Source organism: Amblyomma americanum, chromosome 10 (genome assembly GCF_052857255.1).
Source record: "Amblyomma americanum isolate KBUSLIRL-KWMA chromosome 10, ASM5285725v1, whole genome shotgun sequence".
NCBI classification, from domain to species: Eukaryota; Metazoa; Arthropoda; class Arachnida; order Ixodida; family Ixodidae; genus Amblyomma; species Amblyomma americanum.
In genome coordinates this window covers 104,978,951-104,992,947 of record NC_135506.1, presented here as the reverse complement: position 1 = coordinate 104,992,947, position 13,997 = coordinate 104,978,951, and the positions used below count along the sequence as shown (strand labels likewise).

Genomic DNA, 13,997 nt, shown 5'->3' with positions numbered 1-13,997 from the left:
AGACAACGGGAAGCAGTGGTGTGTATGATGGTAAACGTTCCCGAAGAGCTTCCGGTCGAGCTTCCGGGACTAGGCGCAGTGACGAACAGGGAAGACACTGATCAGGTCATTAGTGACTTACTCAGTAAAGCACAGCTGTCGCCTGAGCAGAAAACCGAACTACACCAACTCTTACAAGAGTTTCAAGGTCAGTTCTCTGAGAGGCCTGGTAGGACTTCTGTCCTTACTCATGATATAGAACTTACCTCCCCAGAGCCAGTACGATCCAAGGCGTACCGGGTGTCACCCCGCCAGCGCGATATTATGGAGGCTGAGGTAAAGAAAATGCTACAGCTCGGTGTTATTGAGGCGGGTGAGAGTGATTATACCTCCCCTTTGATTTTAGTTGAGGTACCGGGCAAGGAACCTCGTCCTTGCGTCGACTACCGCAGGCTTAATTCTATCACTAAGGATCAAATTTATCCGATCCCTAACATCGAGGAGCGCCTTGAGAAAGTTAGTAGCGCTCAGTTTATTTCCACCCTAGATCTTGTCAGGGGTTATTGGCAGGTTCCACTTACAGAAGAGGCTAGTAGGTATGCGGCGTTCATTTCACCAATGGGAACATTCCGTCCTAAAGTTTTGAGTTTTGGTTTGAAGAACGCGCCATACTGCTTTTCAAGCCTCATGGACAAAGTGTTACGGGGACAGGAAGAATTTGCTTTACCGTATTTAGACGACGTAGCGATATTCTCCGCATCCTGGTCTGAGCATATGGCACACTTGCGGGCAGTGCTAACCCGCCTGCACGAAGCGGGCTTGACAGTCAAGGCTCCCAAGTGCCAATTAGCACAGGCCGAGGTTGTCTACCTCGGTCACGTGATTGGACAGGGTCGTCGCCGCCCCTCTGAAATAAAGGTGGCCGCTGTGCGAGACTTCCCGCAACCGCGCACGAAGACCGATATTCGGTCGTTCTTAGGTGTCGCCGGCTACTATCAGAGGTACATCCCCAGGTACTCCGATATCGCGGCTCCCCTGACGGATGCTCTAAGAAAAACAGAGCCCCAAACAGTCGTCTGGAGCGAGACAAAGGAAAGAGCTTTTAGCGCCTTAAAGAGCGCCCTAACAAGCCAGCCTGTGCTACGATCGCCAGACTACACAAAAGGGTTCGTTGTTCAGTGCGATGCTAGTGAGCGAGGCATGGGCGTTGTACTGTGCCAAAGGGACAATGGAGAAGTGGAACACCCCGTCCTGTATGCTAGTCGTAAGCTGACCTGTCGTGAGCAGGCGTACAGCGCCACCGAGAAAGAGTGTGCGTGTCTCGTGTGGGCCGTTCAGAAATTGTCATGCTACCTAGCCGGCTCGAGGTTTATCATTGAGACGGATCACTGCCCTCTCCAATGGCTGCAGACCATCTCTCCCAAAAATGGCCGCCTCCTGCGCTGGAGCCTCGCTTTGCAACAATATTCCTTTGAGGTGCGTTACAAAAAGGGGAGTCTCAACGGTAACGCCGATGGCTTAAGTCGAAGCCCCTAACGTAGGAATCCGCCTCAAAGTTGTTTGTTACTGAGTTTGTTACTGATGTTTTCTTCCTGAGGCAGGATTTTTAACATATTGCTTTTGTTTAGTGCTTCAAAGTGATTATGTGCTTTCTAGTGCAATTTTCCAATTTGTGGACGCGTTCTGAGTGCTGCTTGACTACTGTAAGGAACTAGGCAGTAGTATAAAAGGGGAAAGAGCCTGGCAGAGCTTAGTGAGGGTTGTCTCGTGCTTGCTGACTGAGCGGTTGCGTTTCGGCGTAGTTCTAACGCTTGCTGGGAACGAGCACAAAAATGGCAACTCTCCCGAAGTGACTTTGCAGTGTCCTATGTGATCCTGAACCCGAGAACGAGGCCTTCTCTGTGCGCTGCGCTCAAGCAACGTCGAGGGACGACCGGTTTCGATTACGAGCATCATCGAGCGACATCCCTCTGGACAGCGGATGCAGTCCCCTGACCATCGGGATCTCCTTCTCCCGGCGGGGCGGTCTGTTACGTCTCGCCTACGACGCGCGGTATAGCCGGCGCGGATGCAACGAACGCCGCGGCTTTGTTCAAAGCGGCGGTCATTTGGACCCGTTCTTCGCTGCCGCAACGCCTCCCGCCAAGCGCGTCCAGGCAGGTTTCAGTGCCACGTGTCGTCGTGCGTGCGTGTGTGTGTGTGTGCATGTTTTGCCCACGCTTGTCAAAGCGCGGCAGCCGGGGAGAGGAGCTCCCCAACTGGGAGGCGAGGAGGTCTGACCGGCGCCGGCCTGGCGGACGCGCCCGTCACGTCTGGACATGTTCAAGCGTCGCCGTATCGGACGCCTCTTCCCAAGCCGTTCCCTCTTGCCCTCGACTCCGAGGGTATAAAAACGCCGCTGCCCCGGACGCCGGGAGAGACTTCGATTTCGCCCTTCGAGTAACGTGGTCGCCCTGACCGGCTGCTCTTTTGAGATGCCAGAATAAACAAGTTGTTCTGTTGCCAGTCGACTCATCCTTTGCCGGCACCTTCGGATGTTTCCAGCTTTGCCCCAGGCCGCCAGGCCAACGCTACCCTTGGGGCTTGCAACCCTTTTGCAACAAGCCGTTGTTCATCTATACTTCCAGAGGCGCGTGTATAGCGCAAATAGCACTCCATTCGTTCGTTAGTTTTCGCGTCTCCCGTGATCGCAACTAGTCACGCGCACCTGTCTCTACCGCGTGCATTTCGGTCTTCAGGTTGAAATTTCCTTTGTGTTGTGCTCCTGAACTGAAGATATTTGTGGAAGTGCTCATTTCACTGTCGAAGAAACGCTCCTTCAACCTTGATTGGACAAACCCAGAAATCTCCGCACATGCAACATGGATTAGACCCGTGCCAAATGACCCAAATAGTGCTCGCTGCACCATGTGCTGCAAGGAGTTCTCCCTGAGCAACATGGGTAAGAGGGCGATTACTAGTCACGTTGAGAGTAAGAAGCATCAAGCTGCTATGAAATCTCTGCAAAGCGTTTCCCAGACCCGAGTCGTCTCATTTTTCGAGACTGCGACAAATGCGGGCTCGCCTTCCGCGGTACCAGCGGGCATTTCGTTCGGAGGTTGCAATAGTGGTCGTAGTGCTGCGGCGATGCTTCCAACTACCGCCACAGAAGCACTTAGCCCTTCTCTGATGACGTCAGTGCGTAGCTTTCAATTGAAGAACGAAGTTACAAAGGCCGAGATCATGTGGTGCTTGAACACTATAATGACCCTTGGATCTTTTCGATCAGCGGCAGCCTCTGCCTCGCTCTTTCCTTTGATGTTCCCCACTTGTGAGATCGCTACCAAAATGCAACTTGGAAAAGACAAAGTGGGATACACCATTTGTCATGGTATTGGACCATACTTTCAAGAGAAGTTGCTGTCAAGCCTGTCTAGCGTTCCTTATTTGGTGATTGCGTTTGATGAGTCGCTCAACAAAGTCAATCAGAAAGAACAGATGGATGTACTGATCAGGTACTGGGACAAAACTGATGCCACTGTGAAAACGCGCTACCTAACTTCGTGTTTCTTGGGCACACCTGCGCAGAAGATTTGAGTGTTGCTTTTAGGAAAGCCACAGAAGGCATTAAGCAAATGAAGATTTTACAAGTGTCGATGGACGGGCCAAACGTCAACTTAAAGTTTTTGAGGTCCCTCAAGGAAGAACTTAGAGAAGCTGACAACAGTCACCAGATCCTGGACATTGGGAGCTGTGGACTCCACATTGTCAATGGCGCATTTAAAACAGGCCACTCTGCGACGCACTGGGATCTGGTAGCATTTCTTCGTGGGAGCTATAATCTCTTCAAGTGTGCGCCAGCACGTCGCGCAGACTACACTCGCTACACGGGCAGTGTTGTGTTCCCGTTGAAGTTCTGCCCAGTAAGGTGGCTCGAGAATAGGAAGATGATCTCGAGAGCGCTTGACATTATTCCGAACTTACTGAAATATGTGGAATGCTCCAAGGAAGCAAAAAAGTCGCCAGCATGCGCTAGCTTCAGCACTGTTGAAAAGGCAGTAGGTGACAGGATGCTGCCTGTGAAATTGGCTTTTATGCTGTCAATTGCTGAAGAACTCGAGCCATTTCTGGCTGAATTTCAGACGGACAAGCCCATGCTGTCGTTCGTTGCTCCTGCTCTGGATCGCCTGTTACGGTCATTGCTTGGTAGAATCATCCGAAAAGAGATCCTCCAAGCTACCAACACGTCCTCCAAGCTGCTTAGGATTGACTTGGAGAACCCAGATAACATGGTTTCTGCTGCTGCATTCGACATTGGGTTTGCTGCGAAAAATGAGTTTCGCAAGATCCCAAAACCGTCGCAACTGACTGTGCTTAGCTTCAAAAAAGACTATTTCCTTCGTGAAGAGGTGTTCACAAAAGGTGATGGAAAGGTCACCTTTGGAATACAAGTTGACCAGAGGTGCAAGCTGCTTGGACCCTGCTAGTGCGTTGTCCCCAGAGGCTGGTGCTAAAAAACTGTGCATGGCACTGGAGGTGCTAACGGAGCACCAGTGGATGACTGGCTTGGAAGCTGAGCGTACCCACCGTTCCTATGTCGAGGTATGCTCATTGAGCTCAGTACAGGTGGCATTGAGGAGCTTTGACAGAAAGGAACAGAGGCTGGATGCGCTCTGGTTTGAGTTGTGTTCACGGGACCATAAAGAGCTATTTTTGTTCGTCAAGCTAATTCTTTGCATGTCTCATGGCAATGCAGCTGTGGAACGAGGATTTTCTGTAAACAAAGAATGCCTTGTCGAAAACCTCAAAGAAGAGTCGCTGATTGCACAGAGAGTGGTGTATGAAGCAGTTTCAGCTGTTGGAGTGGTTGCCAAAATTGATGTTACGAACACAATGATGCAAATGGTTCGTGGTGCCAACGCTCGATGGAAGGAGGAGTTGCAAAGAAAGAGGCAAGAGAGATTGGATGCATCAGATGCTGAAAGGAAGAAGAGAGTGGCTGCTCTTGTCAAGGAGCTTCAACACAAGAAGGAAAAGCTCATCAGCGAAGCACAGTTGCAGGCTTCTCGTCTTGAGAAAGAAATTATCTCCTTGGAACAAGCCTGAAACAACTAGTCAATGATATTTTACCTTCTTCAATAGTGGATAAGTGGTTTTATGTACCTGAATAAAATATTTTGCTTTGAGTGCAATGCCTACCTGTGCAATATATTGCGTTTTTATAGCAGTGGTCTAAATTATTTTCCAGGACGTGGGTCAGGGAATTTTATGGAAATGGTCAGGGAAAACCTGGAAAAGTCAGGGAATTTGAAAATAACAATTTGGTAGACACCATGGACTTAGTTGTCTCTTGAATAAACCAGTTGGTATTCTGCGCTTGTCTGTGTTTCGCTTAGGTCCTGTCCTTGTTGCACTGTTGAGGCGGTATGGACTGTCTGCTGTGTTTGAACAAGCATTCGTTTCATGAACTGACTCATGGCCATTTTATTGAAAAGTGAACTGCAGAGGGTGCTTTATCTAAGATTTTATGCAATTTTAAAAAATAGGCTCTTTGAGTTAGAAGAGCGCTTTATTTACTATAGCGCACTTAGCAGAGTAGTGCATAATGATACAGCTAAGACGAAATTTGAAATGTTAGAAACTGACATGTATGTCATTTACAATTGGCTACACGCCTCTGAATAAATAAGCCGCCTAACAGTAATAATTAAAAGGTAACTATTCAATATCAGTTTACAAGTCAGCTAGTAGCATTGCTTAGCCGTAGTTTTGCGCACTATGCCGCTCACAGTGCTATGCCCATTAAAGCGCTCTTCTAACTAAAAAGGCTAGTTTTAAAACTTCTAAACCATCGTAGTAGAACTTCCTTTATAAACAAGAAACCTTGCCAGGAACAACTTGGGCGTCGAAGCTAGCTGGTTAAAAAAGTGAGAGCAAAAAAGTAGGTGAAGAACCCAGCGAACCAAGGAAAGAAAAATTGTGTGTATCCTTACAGTGAGATAAAAAAAAAACTTCTTGGACTTATGAACAAAAACCGACTTAAGAATATATATATATAACTAATGCAAAAATATAGCAGGGGGCTTAATATTCATCTTAAGGAAAGACACGATAGCGCCTTCTCATCCTCCTCCTCTTTTATTTATTTAATTTTAAATTTATCACAAATTACCAATCCACAATAACATTACCGATCACTGTCATCGATTACAAACGCAATCACCAATGAAAAGTATTGATTATCAATTATCAGTCACTATATAGGTTGCACTGCATGATGCAATAATACGTACTGGATACTCATACACATACACACAATTTGTTTCCGTACAATCAATTAAGCACCATAACACCGCCTTTTCATTCCACGCAATTTCTGACCCCTAATTAGCATATTTATTTTGGTTTTATTTTTAAATTACTCCAACACCAGTACACACCCCTAACACACATTCACATATTACTAAGGCATATACAGCATAACGCCTTCATTGAGTGCCCGTTCAACACTCGCTAAAAAACGACCCTTCATGCCCTATGCACTGCGTGCCCGCCTGGCACGCAGGAGGGGACCTCGGTTCGAACCCCATTGCCGGCTGATTGCTTTCATCGGAAACCTCTGGGATTTTTTCCGATTGACGCAGGACGGCAGCCGACGTCAAGGTTTCAACACATTAGCTCCTTAAGCAGTCCGTAAATTGTACGCGCGGGCATGTAACGCGCCGAAGTATAACCACCGGTCTATCGCAATATAAATCGATAATAAAGACTGAACGCGTATTCAGGGGTGGTAGAGTTCCAGGAGGAGTGATCAGTTAAATCTTTACTGGTTAAAGGAATATGGTGGTCACTGACGTAAAATCTACGAACTGGATGATATTGCCAGATGCTTTTTGCTGAGCAGCACACTCCTCCTGTTCGATGACCCCAGCACTAGTCATTGTGCGAGCGACCGAAGTTGCCTGAATGCACTAGAAGGTCGAAGTATGGCCCAGAACGTTGAAGGGCTATCTCCCACTTGTTAGAGCAGGTTGAAAGAATGAAGGATAGGTAGCAAAGATCAGAAGAGACAGGGCACGTGCGGAACGAAAGCATGTCCTACCGCCCGACACGGGAGAGGCAGCGGTCATGAGGGTGCCACTTTGAAGCATGACAGATTTTGCATAACTATTTGTATGGTCCTAAGCTTCGAGCACGCAAAAAACCTCGGAGAAGAGCACACCCTATTGCATGCTTCTGGGTGGATATGCTTATAACTCAGTGCTGTTGGCTAAACCTTTCATGCTGTTGTCTACCTGGACGTTCTAAGGGATGCTTTTGAAAAATACGTCCGAAGTATATTAGCTGATAACGACAACCTGTTTGCCAAGCGGTTAGAAATGTCATGATATAAGAACTTTTAAAGTGACAACTGCAGGGTCCATATCTGAGCTTGATTTACCTTATTGCTGTGTGTTTTCTTCTTTAAAAATGCGCCTGTTTGCTGCCTTCACGACACTTAGCCTACACATTTTGGGATTAATATGTGCAGCCCTTCACACCCTTACCTACATAGCTCTCAAAGTTGATATAAAACTCGAATATCGATCTTAGGTGTACTAGGAATACTGCGGAAGCGCCAATATTCCGCTTTACAGTCAGCCTGTGGACCGTATATTTTAGAAATTGTGACTCTGCAAGAAAATTTATTGGATCATGTTGTGGCGTTGTATACAGGACATGCCTCACTTGATACATTAAAGGTGACAAATATAGCGTCCTATCGTTAAAATAATCTCTTTCGTTCATGCTCCTTAACGAGGCCATGTTGTCCATGTTGCTTGAGCCCGCGCGTTTAGTTTAAAACGCCGGATAAGCACACGCTATAGTTTCCTTTGCAAATATTCAGACTCCTTAGTTATGGTAGGACTCGAATATTTGCGGTTCTTTTCTGAACCTAATGCAATGTGGTGCTTATAATGTACAGCAGCTTACCAATTACGCTGAAAATGACTGCCGTCGGGTGACTAGTGGATGTATTGATTGTTATAGTGACATCTTACACTATATGAAAAAAATTGTGTTCATGAACGAATTCCCGCTCAAAAATTCTACTGTCCAGAATTGCTGGGTATCAACATTCTAACGTCTCAGAAGATAACAATATTTTAAAATTGGCTGCGAAACATTCGAAGTTGTAAGGAAGTACTTCTACTTAGGGCAGATAACGATAGCAGAGAACCGCGAGAGGGAAGTGACTAGTAGAATAAGAACGGGGTGGAGCGAAGTTGGCAGGCACTCTGAGGTGACAAAAGGCAGTTCACTAATGCCCCCCCCCCCCCCGCCCTCCTCTCCCCTCACTTCTTTTAAGGAAAGTATATAACACTTGTATCCTACCGCTACTAAGCTATGGAGAAGAAACGTGAAGGCTAACCAAAAGAAATAAAGTTCAGTTGAGGATAGTGTAGCGTGCTGTGGGAAGGAAATTTAAGGGTGTAAGAATTAGAGATAGGAAGGCAGCAGAATTATCCAGAGAACAAACGCGAGTTAATATTTTAACGGAAATCAAAAAGAAGAAATGGATATGGGAAGGGTCATGTAATGCGAAAGAGACAATCATCGGTCCTTTACAGTACGGAATAGATTGCAAGAGAAGTAAAGCGTAGAAGGGCGCAGGAGAGTCATCTGGATGGTTCTGTTCAGGAAGTTTTGCGGGGATAAGGTTGTCGCACCTGGAACTGGGCAGCGTTACATGGAAATGTAGGGGCCTTTGTCCTGCAGTGGACGGTAATTAGCTTCGTGGGTATGATTATTTCAGCTCATGAAACTGAGGAATGGAGGGGAAAGCAAGAAGCGGCGGTGCTAACACCCGCCACATTTTTTTAACCTTTCCCCACAGTCTGGGCGGACTGGCGACATCGACCATAGCTCACAAAACTCAGAGCACGTGCAAAGCGGCACTGTGACGACGGCGACTCTTCCCGGACACCGGCGGATGCCACGCACCGCCAACGCGCCGTCCAGGAGAGGGGGTCTTAGCAAGGGTGGTGATGCCGTAGGAGCGGCTGTCATGGAAGGCAGCTTCAGCGCGTCGGTGAGTGCGATGCTAGCTGAGTTGCCAAGCATGCAAAAAGTGAAGTAAAGCTTGCACACGCGAACTCACAAAAATATCCTTTGCCGCCTTGCACATTTTTACCGCCACATTATTGAGGACGAAATGGTCATCATGTGAGCTTAGAGAACGGTAGCGTGCAGAATGTGGAGAACAAAAATTGAATTTCATTCGGCGCTATTCTTAACACGGTTTGTGAATAACGCAGCAGTTACTCGTGCTGTCTCAAGTAACGTGCAATGAATAGTTCCAAACTGACAAACGTTGATGGCTTTCGCAAATCTTCATCCATGCATATATTTGTAACGCGGCGCATTCGCTCCAACATGGCCTGCAAATGTCTAAGGCAGAAACCTGGGCTAGTGAGTGTTTAGATCGAGAGGACGTAGTAGTAGCGCAAAAAACAGACGAAAGGACTGTGTTGTCTGCTTCTATCCTTTCGTCCTTGTTTTTAGCGCTATTACTATGACCTCTCAAACTGGGAATATCTCCATGACCTTGTGGCACGTCGGCCCTGAGGGGCGGTCATATTCGAGAAGCGCTTCTGCTTGGACTGTCTCCTTCCGAGAGCTTTCTCAAGATTTCCATCCTTCTGTATTGTTGTTTATATTAAACAACAATACAGGAGCACGCGAAAGAATCTTTTAGCGCGTTTTGGAGACGCGGACCGCATCACGAAAACAGTATAACTATGGCAGTCTTAAAACGTGTTGGGGTCCGGACACTAGAGGCGTATTCAGGCAATAAATATGAAAGGCGCGAAGGACACGATCACAGGAAATACAGGGAAAAAGAAAGAACGACTTCCTGTTTCCCCTGTACTCCTGTGATCGTGTCCTTCGCGCCTTTCATATTTATAGCGTGAACCAACTAGCCCTACAACGAGTACTAATGCGGCACTGAGCGCAACGCCACAAAATTATTGTGGCAAGTAAATAACGATTTTCTAGCCTTTTCTTGGTGAGTTAGCGTTTCTCCGGCTGGGAAAAAAGCAATTTATGGCTAAGAAGTTTGAATTAAAAAAGTTCAACCTATTTAATTTACTTGGCGGAATGTGAGGTATGTGTGCTAGCACGTCGCGTTTCATTTTGCTTTCGGTTCGAATAGGGTTTCAAGGTCAGAATTGTGGTAAAGAAAGGCGAAACCAGCGACTGGGGGGGGGGGGGGGGGTGGTGAGGGGGCTTACTGGCAGCGTCTAAGAATATATTGGGGCTGCTTAACGGAACTTAAGAGGGCACTGCGATAGCGGTGTGCTCTGAACCTATTGTATTGTTGATGAAGGCGACGACGTCCAATGAACTGCGCGGGAGCGTGGCAGTTAAACATGAGGCGCGATCGGTTGCAGCGATAGTGTAGTGTGCTCTCGTGCAGTGGCCAATGACGCAGATCCGTTCGCCTCGCCGTGGGGTAGACACCCGGCCTTGGCGAAGTCGGGATCAATGTTTATTTCATTTCTGCAGGTCTAGCTGGCTTCACAAAAACAGAAAACCGGTTTTTTCAGGACTGCGAGTTCTAGTGCTAGCGCACTACAACATTTCCTGGCCCTGTATTCGAACTCGTGTGGACTACACCGAGGACTGCCTACCGCAGTGTTCAAGTGATTCGTGGTGTAAAGTAAAAAAATAAAGAAGTAAAAGGAAGCAAGCTGTTCTCTAGTGCACTAACGTTTATAAAACTGAGTGTGCTAGATGACAGCTTTTCCCCTTCTTACTCCCATATAGGTGTATTCGCATTTGAGGGTGTGGCGTAGCGTTTGGCATCCGTGCAAAAATTAGATGCCGACGCACGCAGTTTATACCGAAATTGGCCGGTTATGGCGACACCTTTATTTATTCTTTCGATCTTTTCCAACTTATAAATGCTCCGTTTTGGCTGAGAGTCATCTTTGTGTGATTAGAAGGCGGGAATCTGTCGATAGGAGCGAACTTTGAATGCCTGCTCAGTGCTCCTTGTGGGAAGCAAGCCGTGCGTGGTGAAGGGGATATATTATCATTTGGCCTTTGAGTTGAAAATGACCGTAGTGAGACTGTTCATAACACACAATCAGTATTCACGATGTATAAGGTAAACTGAATCAAGCGCGAGCTGATGAATCCGATTTCGTGCCCTCTAAGCGGCAGGGGGGGGGGGGGGGGGGGGGAGTGCATGAATTCAGTTAGCCGTATTAGTGGGACTTGCTCAAACCGAACTATCTGACTTTGTACAGAAATTTGCCGTCTTACCCTTCAGGGTGCGTTTCTTCTATAACTGGCACATTGCACCCTGCAAAATGAATATAATGTAGGGCTGCTTGACACATTCTGTACCATGTGGTAGCTATAGTTGCACCCTTTGCCGCCTGCTTTGCCGCGTTACGTATTTTGATTGCTTTACAGTTGAACAAGTGCCTCCTGCGTCCAAACTCACTGGTTTCTTTCGGTTATGAGTGCACTCTGAGAGGAAAGCTGCGCAGTTCATACGAACAGCTCCCGATGACCTGTCCTTGTACGCAATACAATAGTGGCATCCATTAGTAAAATTGTGATACCCAGAAGTCTTTCCCAGCGTGTCTGCACGTGTTTGCAGTGAACTTACACTTCTCAGGTCAGCATAATGGTCAGGGCATATTTGGGAATACTTATATTCGGAGAAAAAAAGGCGCCCCATCTCGCGTACTGCATATGCCAAGTAATTACTGCCGAAAGAATACAGCCAGGTTAAAGCCTCACTATCCGCAGTGATACAATGGTAGTGAGGTGACACCGCGGCCACGTGGCCTCCACTTGCCCGGCGTAGTTTCTCCGCTCAGTATGCTCGCGGTTAGAAAGCCCACATTTTCAATAAGTGACGCTTAGCCCTCGTGCTAAAATAAGTCAGTTAACTCCTAAATTACAGTGCTGAAAGTGTCAGTCATAGCTGCACGCATCAAAACTTCTGATATCTTTTTTTTGAGAAACAAGACTAGCTCACATAATATTAAAAGCGGGCTTTATGAACAATGGAAAAGCTATTTCAAAATTCTAAGACTTCCCACACGACATTGCAATGTATGGAGCTACAACACCCTACCTTTCATGCACCCTTGAAGGGTGCATAGGTGCACTAGCGGTGTCGGCGTGCTTAGCGCACCCTTTTTTTAATAACAAGAAAAACTTAATTCTCTAGAAAAGGTGCCTGTATTATTAAGTGTGCGCCCTTGAGTGTGCAATTTTTTATTTATTAGTACCCTTTAATTTTCTACTTTAAGGGCTGCTCAGGCATCGGTTCATAAAGTAAAGGTCGAATTTAAGTCTTTACAGCTCGCCGCCTTGCATCCACCTAAATACGTGCAATGTATCGCTGCTGCAGAAAACAGAAGTGTTTGATAATTAGATGTTTGCATTTTTTTGTGGACCAAGTATTGTCTGTAATGCTTATTCAGCAAATGACATTAGTCACGAGTCCTTAGTTAAGGCAGTTTCCAAGCAGCATGGTGAAGACCGAAGTTTCTGTTGGTTCTCCTCCCTGACACAAGGGAGCCATCAGTGATCACTTGTTTCATGCTATAAATGAGAATACGTCCACGGAAACATGAATTATACATCCGTTACGAACGGAGAAATCAATATTTAATTGCAGGAAAAGTGGCGAGGACGGCGGTGGGGAACGCGACCGTAGTCTGCCACTCCACGCTAAGGGAAAATGATAGGAAGGATTTAAATAGGTACCGCGCATTTTACAGCTCGACGTGTCCAATTCAGTGATGCCCTTCGCGTCTTCCCCTGCAGCCCGAAGGAAGCCCAGCGAGCACTGAGGTTTTATCGAGCGACGCAACGAGCCCAGCAGCTGCCCTCATCGGGACCGACGGGATAGCAAGTGCTGCCGCTGCCGCGCTTTCTGTTCCAGGCGCCCAAAACGTCTTGGCTGGCATCAAATCGGTGGGTGTGGCACCAGCCGGGTGGCACACGTAGCGAGGAACCGGCGCACGGAAGCAGGAACGCTCACCAAAAAGCACGGTGTCAGGGCTCACAAATTTCGGACGCCGCGATGTTGATGAGAATAGGCAGCTACGAAACAAAAAAGAACTTAAAAATACCAATCAAAACAAATGACAATTTCACGCACCACTCCAGGCTATCAACCTCATTTACAAAATAGTCGGCCGATGCCGGTAACTGTACACATTTTCAAGTTTTTAACTTTCAACCTAAAATTTTGTTTTCATATGTTGAATTTTTTTAAGTACGTGCATGGCGTTAGATCGCTGTTTTTGTGAACATAGCATATTCTGAAAAAACTACCGTGTGTTTTATATAGACTCACTCTTTGGCAATACCCATCACAACTTAAGTGAAAGCAACATTCAAGTTGTCCACTTTTCACGCCAGCCAAAACTTTGCAACGTGTATCAAGCTAACAAAGAGCCTGTCATATAAGAGCACGAGAGGCGTCCGGCGTAGGATGGTAGAACCCAGGTGACCAAAGGTCACGTGACAAGCATGCAATCTCGTAATATGCGGATTGGTTGCGCCTTTGTGAACGCTTCGGCTGACAGGTTTTGGTGTTGAGCTTAAGGAGAGACAAAATTTCTTGCGTTTCAGTGAACATAAGTATTTTAGAAAATATTAAAAGTGAAATTAAAACTCAAATTTCGCCCTAAATTGCAGCAGGTTAAAATTAAGTGTTATATTTTACTGTACCAATTTGCTTGTTTACTCATATAAACGGTTTTTAACGTTTTAACATCTGCCACCGGTGAAAACATCATTCCGAGTCAAAAGATTGTGCAATAGAAAATATATCTTATTATTAATACTGCCTTCAGTGAAAGAAATTGGGCATGTATGCACACATGTCAAGCTTGGTCAAAGTGAGAATAATGTTTTAAAGAGCGGGTTTACTCAGCGAAGATAAGACTAAAGGAGGCTCACACGCAGTTACTCTAACTAACCGACAGTAATTTTAAAATTAGAGGAACCCCCTTCTAAAG

General features: G+C 46.6%; 2 protein-coding genes across 2 annotated transcripts; both read left to right on the top strand.

The window, feature by feature from the left end:
- The first annotated feature begins 3,434 nt into the window (after window positions 1–3,434).
- On the top strand, window positions 3,435–4,445 carry LOC144108599 (uncharacterized). The gene has a single exon (XM_077641796.1). It carries the CDS (start codon window positions 3,594–3,596, stop codon window positions 4,443–4,445), a length of 852 nt encoding a protein of 283 aa, XP_077497922.1. The 5' UTR covers window positions 3,435–3,593.
- A 37-nt stretch (window positions 4,446–4,482) lies between these two features.
- On the top strand, window positions 4,483–12,978 carry LOC144108598 (uncharacterized). The gene is made up of 3 exons (XM_077641794.1): window positions 4,483–4,560; window positions 8,837–9,031; window positions 12,796–12,978. Exons 1-3 carry the CDS (start codon window positions 4,483–4,485, stop codon window positions 12,976–12,978), a joined length of 456 nt encoding a protein of 151 aa, XP_077497920.1.
- The last annotated feature ends 1,019 nt before the right edge of the window (window positions 12,979–13,997 follow it).